An 8,278-nucleotide genomic window follows, 5' to 3' on the forward strand; every position below is an offset into this window, starting at 1 on the left:
CATGTGTCTGGTGTCTATGCACGTCTTTCTTTCATAGTTTACATCTAAAAGGTTTGAATGTACAGTGGTGGGTGGGGCAAAGCTGTGAATGACTTTATTGTGCAATATAAACATATACTATACTAATTCAGCATCTTTTTCCTATCTTTCTCTAAAGATGCTCAGAAATCCTCCCCTCTCACGTTCATTATCCCGACCGCTGGAGAAGGGTCATCCTGGTGAGCTGGATGCGCTCCGAAATGAATTTGAGGCAGTCAAGAAAAGACAGCAGGCAGCTGAGGAGGAGACGACACGGCTTCAGTCTGCACTGAGCCGTAAAACCAGAGAGTGCCAGGAGCTACTTCAGAGCCGAGACACCATCCAGAAACAGGCTGACCAGCAGGTTCAAGAGCTCGAGGACGCCTTGGGAGACGTCCAGAAACGGATGCTGGACTCTGAGTGCAAGGTCAAACAGCTGCAAGCCCACGTAGTTGCTGTCAAAGAACATTTAGGAGGCCAAGCGACAGAAGAACTGCGCACTCAGCTCCAGGACGTCAAGGCCAAGTATGAAGGTGCTTCGGCCGAAGTGGGCCGCGTTCGCAACCGCCTCAAACAGAGTGAGAAGGCCTTGGAGGAGTACAAGAGCAGTGAGAGCCAACTAGCAGCTGAGACAGAGAGGCTGAACCATGATGTCCAAAATCTGACTGCAGAGCGAGACGTACTGAGAGAAACACTTTTAGAAATGGAAACCCAGCTGAAAGAGGCCCAGACTAAACATGGCAACACCGTACCGGCCGAGAAGTTCGACAACATGAAAAACCTGCTCACCAATGCAGTTGACGAGAAGGAACGGCAGCTCGCCGAGCTGAGGGAAGACTACGATCGGGTGCTGGAGGAGGTGGCGGAGCTCCATCGAAAGCTAGACAGCCCCTCCTCACAGGGAGGCCCGAGGCCGTTGTCTGCTGAGGAGCAGCAGGTCTGGGCAGCACTGGAAGATGAGAACGCTACCCTGAAAAAGACATTGGTGGAGGTGACTGCAAAAAGCCAGGCTCTGATTCATGAGGTTGAGAAGAGTGAGGATGAAAAAGACATGCTACAAGAGCAGCTGGATGAGCTTAACAGCAGGATTGAGGTGGACTTTATACCGATACAGAACCACGAGGAAGTTCGGAGGAACATGGTAACGGCTCTGGAGGATCTCGAGGACAAACTGGTGGAAGCCGGCGAACGTTGCGGAAGAGCAGAGGCACAAGTCCAACAGCTTCAGACCGAGAGGGCCGCGTTGCAGAAGAATATCAGCAGCCTCAGCAGCACGAGTGAGAAACAACAAAGTGAGATGGACACTATGAGGTGTCAGAATGCCGACCTGATAAAGAAAGTTGAGCTTTTGCAGAAGAGATGTGACGACAGAGATAAAGAGTGCGTGCAGCTGACCACACAGAGTCAGACTCTCAAAGAGAGCTTGGAGGGACAGTATGTTCCCAGACAGCAGCACGAGCAAGTGAAAATGGAGTTAAGTTCCACCTTAGAGAGCGTTAAAGCTGAGATGTTAAAGTTGGAGACCAGGGAAAAAGAAAGTGGGGAAGAGTTGAAGAATGTGAAAGAAGGAAATGAAAAGTTAAAAGAAAAGTTAGAAAAAGTTGTGCTGGAGATGAAAAACGACTACGTCAGTGTAAAAGACCACAGAGCTATCACAGACAAGCTGAATGCTGCCGTGGTCGAGGCAGAGAATAGAGCGAATGAGGCGTCTGCAATGCATGCGTTGGCTCAGGATGAAACAGTTAAGCTTACTCACGAACTGGAGGCTCAGAAGAAAGAGCTTGATACCATACAGGAGGCTATTCAGTCTAAGTTTGTGCCTCTGACAACAGCTGAGGAGAAGGAAACCTCTTACAGCACCCAGGTTAAAGAGTTGACAGCAAAACTGTTGGAAATGGAAGAGCAGTATGACAAAGAAAAGACTGCCAGAGAGGGCAACAGACAGGAGGAAAAGAAACTGAAAGTTGAGGTGGAATCTGTTCAGAGGAGACTAGACGTCGCTCTGGTTTCCAGTGAAAAGCACAAAGAAAATGAGGAGGAGTTCAAGGCTAAATGTGAAGAACTGACCCAGAAGTTGGTCAACTTAGAGCAGCAGCTCGACGAGGTAACACTTCAGAAAGCTGAACTTCAAGAGCAAAATGCCCTGTGCAATGCTCAAATTCAAAACCTACAGGAGCGTCTGAAGTCAGAGCTGACACGCATATCGACATACGACACCGAGCTCAAAGCCCTCAATGATGCCTTACAGCAAGCGCAGGCTGATTGCAAGAAAGCAAGAGAGGCGCAGCAGGCGGAGGCCCAGAAGGCATGCGCCTTTCAGAAAGAAGTGCAGGAACTCCACTGGGAGCAGGAGTCTCTGCTGCAGCAGCATACCGAGGCTAAGGAAGCCCTGGAGGCTGAAGTGGCTAAGCTACACCTGGCTCTCCGCGAAGAGGAGGAAAACAACGCTCAGAGGGCGGAAGATGTATCTGCCCTGCAGTCAGAGCTCCTTCAGGCTACTCAGGCTCTCGAAGAGATCCGCTGTAAGGAAGACCAAATGAACGAGCTGAAGAAGGAGAAACAGCAGCTGGAGGAGGAGGCCGCCAGCCTGAATAACAAGCTGCTGAGCTTGGTAGAAGAGCGTGAAAAGGTCCATCAGGAGGCAACAAAAGCAAGAGAGGGCGAGAGCAGGGCGAGGACGGAGATGGAGGCAGTCCAGGAGAAGGGGCGCGCCATCGAAAGGGAGATCAGAGAGCTGAAAGAGAGATACGATGAGTCCCTCACCACCATCTGTGACCTGCAGAAGAGGATTCAAACATCAGCTGAGCAGACCGAAGCCAAAGACAAGAAGGTACAAAACAATTCACACTATAGTCTTAATTGTTCCCAGTTTCATTTGAGATACTTTGATAAATTTTACGTGTGTTTCGCATAAACTCTAAATGCCACTGTAACAATGAAAAGCATGATAATGACCACTGAGACGTGTTTGTCATTTATTTTGATGAATAGAGGAAAAAGATTTTTCTGACATTTTTCCATTTCTACTGTGGAAATCCTTGATCGACGTTAAATGATCTTTAACGTCGATATTTGTCCTGCTCTTTGTCTGTGTGACAGATCACAGAGTTGCTTACAGACGTTGAGCGATTAAAGCAGGCGCTGAATGGTCTGTCCCAGCTGGCATACACAAGCAACACACCCAATAAGAGGCAGACGCAGCACATCGACACACTCCAAGCTCAGATCAAGAGCCTACAGCAGCAGCTGGCTGTAAGTGGACACATCACATGCTAAAACGTGTTCTAGACAAACTATATAAATATAGACTGCCAAAAGTATTCGCTCACCCATTCAAATAATTGAATTCAGGTGTTTGAATCACTTCCACAGCCACATGTGTATAAAATCAAGCACCTGTGCATGCAGACTGCTTCTACACACCTTTGTGAAAGAATGGGTCACTCTCAGGAGCTCAGTGAGTTCCAGCATGGTACCGTGATAGGATACCACCGTGCAATGAGTCCACTCATGAAATTTCCTTGCTACTAAATATTCCACAGTCACTGTTAGTGGTATTATAACAAAGCATACAAAGCTATTTTGCACAATTTCATGCTCCCAACTTTGTGGGAACAGTTTGGGATGGTCCCTTCCTGTTCCAACATGATTGCACACCAGTGCACAAAGCAACATCCATAAAGATATGGATAAGTTTGGTGTGGAAGAACTTGACTGGCTGACTTCAACGCGACAGAACACCTTTGGGGTGAAATGGAGCGCAGACTGTGAGCCGTGTCTGACCTCACGAATGTGCTTCTGGAAGAATGGTCAAAAATTTCCATAAACACTCCTGAACCTTCCCCAGAGGATTTGAAGCTGTAATAGCAGCAAAGGGCGGGCCAACATCATATTAAACCCTATGGACTAAGAATGGGGCATCACTCTAGTTCATACATGTTTGAGGGCAGATAAGTGAATACTTTTGGCAATATAGTGTATTTAGTTATTATTATTATTACATATTTATTTTGGATAACTGTATTGATAACGTAATGAAAAGCTGAAAACAAGAAGACGTGAACAACTTTAGAGCAAGTTGGATGCTGCTCTTCTAACATCATAACATACAGTAGCTGGAAGCTGGAATACAGTCAACATCAATTACACTGTCTAGCTGTTAAAGACGTGAAACAAAGCACAGTGTCACTCACGTCTTCCTCCTTTCTTTCTACTTCACAAGGATGCTGAGAGGCAACACAGAGAGGTGGTTTCAATTTATCGAACACATCTGCTCAGCGCAGCCCAGGTAAGTCTTACTCATTAATCTGTGGAGATTACTGCGCAGTGATATTTGTCTGGTTTGTCTACGAAAGAAAGTTTGCAGCAGGGTTACTACAGAATATCAGATGATGATAGTCTAATGTTAATATCTGATGTTATATATGTACCAAAGCCCTTCTTCTGTTTCTCCCACAGGGCCACATGGACGAGGACGTCCAGGCCGCCTTGCTGCAGATCATCCGCATGAGACAGGAGTTTGTGTGTTAAAGCTTCAAAACCCTGCTGCTACCTGCTGACTCAGATTCACTGTTTTCATATCCCCTGCTGTAAAGTGTTCCTGCTGTGGCCCCTGTGGGCGCCCAGTGTGTGTCTGCTGACAAATCTCTGCTGACAGGCTGTTAGAAAACACATTTTGCTGCATTTAAAGTCTAAGAAGTCTCCAGGCTGTAGATACAGACGAACACCAGCAGCGTTTTCTTTTAGATACACAGAAAACATAAACTCAGCAGTTAAAGCCAAATGTAATCAACTACCTGTATGCAGAAACACTTTGCAGTTGCTGGTACACAGTATGTAAAAACAACAAACTGTTTCATACATTATTTTTCGCATCTTTTCTAATGATGGTGAAGATCTGTGGATTTTATGCAACTTTTACACATTATATTCAGTGATGTGAAGGTTATTTGAAAATGTGCATCCCTTTCTTGGATTACTCCTGAAACACTCAGCTAACTGTAAACTGGACAAACAGACCACTTTTCACATTCCCGCCTGACTGTCAGCGCTCGTGCAGAATGCTTCCATGTTTAACACCGACGTTTGCGGGAGTTTTAATGGGAGGGGTTCACAGTTTCCAGCTCAGAAGCCCAGAGTTACTGGCTGCTGTAATCATTGTTTTCTTTGATACATTTTCAGCTGCTGATTTACACACACACACACACACTCTCAAATGAAGCAAAAACAGAATAGCAACAGTAGCAATATCAGAAAGGTACTTTAGGTGTACTTTAATTACAAGTCGCCTATCTGTACCCGGCCAGTGTACAGAGTGGCAAATCGTGCATGTGTGTTATCAGCCTGTCCTAAAGCTAAATGACTATTTCTTGTAGTGTGCTAGCTCCTGTAGGCAAACCTTTTTGTTTTACATAGAGGGAGTCTGAAAACTCCTTCATGGTTTGCTTCAGCTTGCAGGCGACAACGCAGATGTTGAGATGAGCCATCAGCTTTTTTTCTTGTTCTTGCTAAGATCTGAATAGTTTAAGAAGTGATAATACTTTTAGTACTTGGTGTTAAGTTTAACAAATGCAATATGAGATCCAGCTGAATGATTAGTATTTACTTTGGGGCAAAGGCTCCTTTTGCCTGCCTGTTTCCTTGCAGAGCTGCTGGGAGTGCACGGTGACATGGTGAAATCACAGTAAATTTAACTGTGGGGAATGAAGCCTTAATATTTGCATTAGTTTTTGACTCAAAAAATGATTACAGCTCTCAGTAAATCAGTCAGTGTACAGATGGGCTGAAAATCAGATGAAACTACGTGAACCTGTCCTTTAACTTTCACTCGCTTTCTTTTAAGTCAGAATCATTTTGTGGCACACCTTTCTTCTTTTTTTTTTTCTTCTCTTCTGGAGGTCCAAACTAATCGGATGCCAAAGACCTGAAGTGGATCCAAATCTAAAGCCTTCTTGCCGCGCTTGTAGACAGTTGTATGAGGTATATTTGGGTGAGTGCTCAGTTATCTCACAGTCCGGTTACACGAATCTGTGCACTGGTCACGCAGGATTCGAATCACAGGGGTGTGAAGCGGCGATTTCTTGCTGTGTCCTACAGTTTGCAGTGGCACGTCGTCTTTTTCTTTAAACCAGAGTGTCCTCTAGTGGTGAAACTTGGCAGGCCAAGTTGGTAGAAAATGTAATAATCACTGCAGACCAGGGGTAGGCAGTTGCTGCTTTTGGAAGCTGTTACAGCTGCATGCGTTTACTGAACACTAGTGGCATTTATTAGAAATCTGAGAAACGCTAAAAATGTGCATAAGAAACTAAAGTGATAAAGCTTCATCTGCTAATATCTGCTGCTGTGCTTTTTAAACCAAACCTCTTTTTAAAAACTGCTAAAACTCGACTTTATAAAGCAGCTGATTCATGCAGCTATCCCAGAGCAGCAGGCGCGTACCCCTGAGCCGGCTCTTTGTGGCTCCTGATGGTGTAGTGTGGTGGTGTTGTGATTGTTGAGCGAGTCTCTTGTGCCTTTACACTGATATATTTTTCATAGCTTTGTACTTTAATTACTTTACTACAGTGTGACATTATTCAGCAGGTCTGGAAGTAGAACGGCACAAAACGAGGTTTTACTGTAGGATGCTAATTTGATAAGAACAACCCCTGAACGATTACTCATCTGAAACACTCCTCTTTACCCTTCCAGCTAATACGCTTTGTTTTTATATTTAGGACACACACACAAAAAGCTGTTTACACCCATCAAACCTTTCCTCTGTTTTGTTCTGCAGATTTTTTTTTTTTTTAATGGTTAACACAAACTTTTTGGATGTTTCTTTTTCTTTTCCCTCTACCGTTTAAAGGTTAAAGTATGAATCCGTTTGAATCTTTAAATGTTACTGTTTAACCAGTCTGTTTAACTGGGCGGAGGCTCTCGGCAAGAATAGTTGTATTTGTGAATCAGTCATACAAAATCAATAAAAGTGCCTAACATAGAAAACTATATTGTGTTGTGTGTGTCTTTTGTCATCACAAGGAGCTTCTGCAACATTAGCAGTGCTGGTACTGTAGCACAGCTGAAATACCTCAGTGGCTACAGGATGAGGATGTGGTGAAGACGTTCGTGTTCTTCACCGGATCTTTTTGATGATTTCCTGACTTTGTCTGGCACCATCAGCAAGTCAGATTTTGAACTCGTGCCACGTGTTAATCTCATCACCTGTGTGTGTTGTCATCTAGTATTACAAGCCCATGAGTTGTTTTTCAGTAATATGGTTTATGAACAGCTGTACTTTGGAAAAAAAAAAAGCTGGGTTTTTCTCACATGGAACGAACTTTAAAAAAAAAAGAAAGAGTTGGTCATACATGTGCTTAAGAGGATCAGTGTATGTCCAAAACAGGGAAAGCACTATATTACTCACTGTGTTAGCTGGGGGTTTACTTTTCAGACATTTATGAGTTATTGCTTATTTCTTACTGGCTGCAAGCAAAATCCTTAATGACAATGATGATTTTATTTATATAGAACATTTTATTATAAGAAAACTCAATGTGCTGAAGACAGAAGACAAAAACTGTGTAGGTTAACAATGCCTTAAGGAAGTGAAAGCAGCAAAACAAAAACACCTGTTAATTGTTGGACTGTGTGAGTCAAAAGTTCTTGAGCCTGTTTTTGAATGTACGCACAATAAGTAACAAAGATTTCTTTATCTTATTTATTTAAGAAATGATTAGTAAGTGTTTATCTTTGACAAGTAAACTGCTCAGGATGTTACACATATGAGTCGTGCATAAAGAAAAGTCATTTCCAAGTCTATGTTGCCCTTGTTACCTCCCAGTGAGACGAAATGATCGACTCCAAAATACATATATAGATACACAGTATGGGGTAGCGAGGCCAGCTGTTCGCTGCACTTCTGCCAACAAAAACCACTCTTTTCACTCGTCTGCACATATTTTAATTTAGGGGTTCTAAAATATCTTAATAGGTTTTTCCAGCAGAATTTCTCTCCAGGCACCTGAGCTGGTGAATGTGCTGCATCAGACACTTATTCTGCCAGTCGTCCTTTGCAATCGAAGCCCCAGACTCTTTCTCCCATTTAACTGTGCTTGTTTTTGTACTAATTAACACGTTAGCGTGACAAAGTGCTAAATGGTGAACAAATTAAACACTCTATTAACATGATAGCTAAAAAATCTGGTGATATTTCTAGTATGGAAAGGAATGGTCTTTAAACTCTTTTCTTTTGAAAGGCCAGCAGGGGGCGACGTCTGTG

General features: G+C 43.8%; 1 protein-coding gene across 2 annotated transcripts in view; it reads left to right on the forward strand.

Moving 5' to 3' along the window:
• The window catches only part of uacab (uveal autoantigen with coiled-coil domains and ankyrin repeats b), a 39,975-nt gene extending 32,970 nt beyond the window's left edge, over positions 1–7,005 (forward strand). For both annotated transcript variants that reach the window (XM_084937163.1, XM_084937241.1), the window contains exons 16-19: positions 158–2,848; positions 3,118–3,270; positions 4,241–4,306; positions 4,477–7,005. In XM_084937163.1, coding sequence (XP_084793289.1) covers positions 158–2,848; positions 3,118–3,270; positions 4,241–4,306; positions 4,477–4,548 — 2,982 coding nt within the window. In that variant the 3' untranslated portion in view covers positions 4,549–7,005. The remainder of the gene's footprint in view (positions 1–157; positions 2,849–3,117; positions 3,271–4,240; positions 4,307–4,476) is intronic.
• The last annotated feature ends 1,273 nt before the right edge of the window (positions 7,006–8,278 follow it).

Source organism: Perissodus microlepis, chromosome 1, assembly GCF_051167445.1.
Source record: "Perissodus microlepis isolate ML-2025 ecotype Zambia chromosome 1, ASM5116744v1, whole genome shotgun sequence".
Classification (NCBI taxonomy): Eukaryota; Metazoa; Chordata; class Actinopteri; order Cichliformes; family Cichlidae; genus Perissodus; species Perissodus microlepis.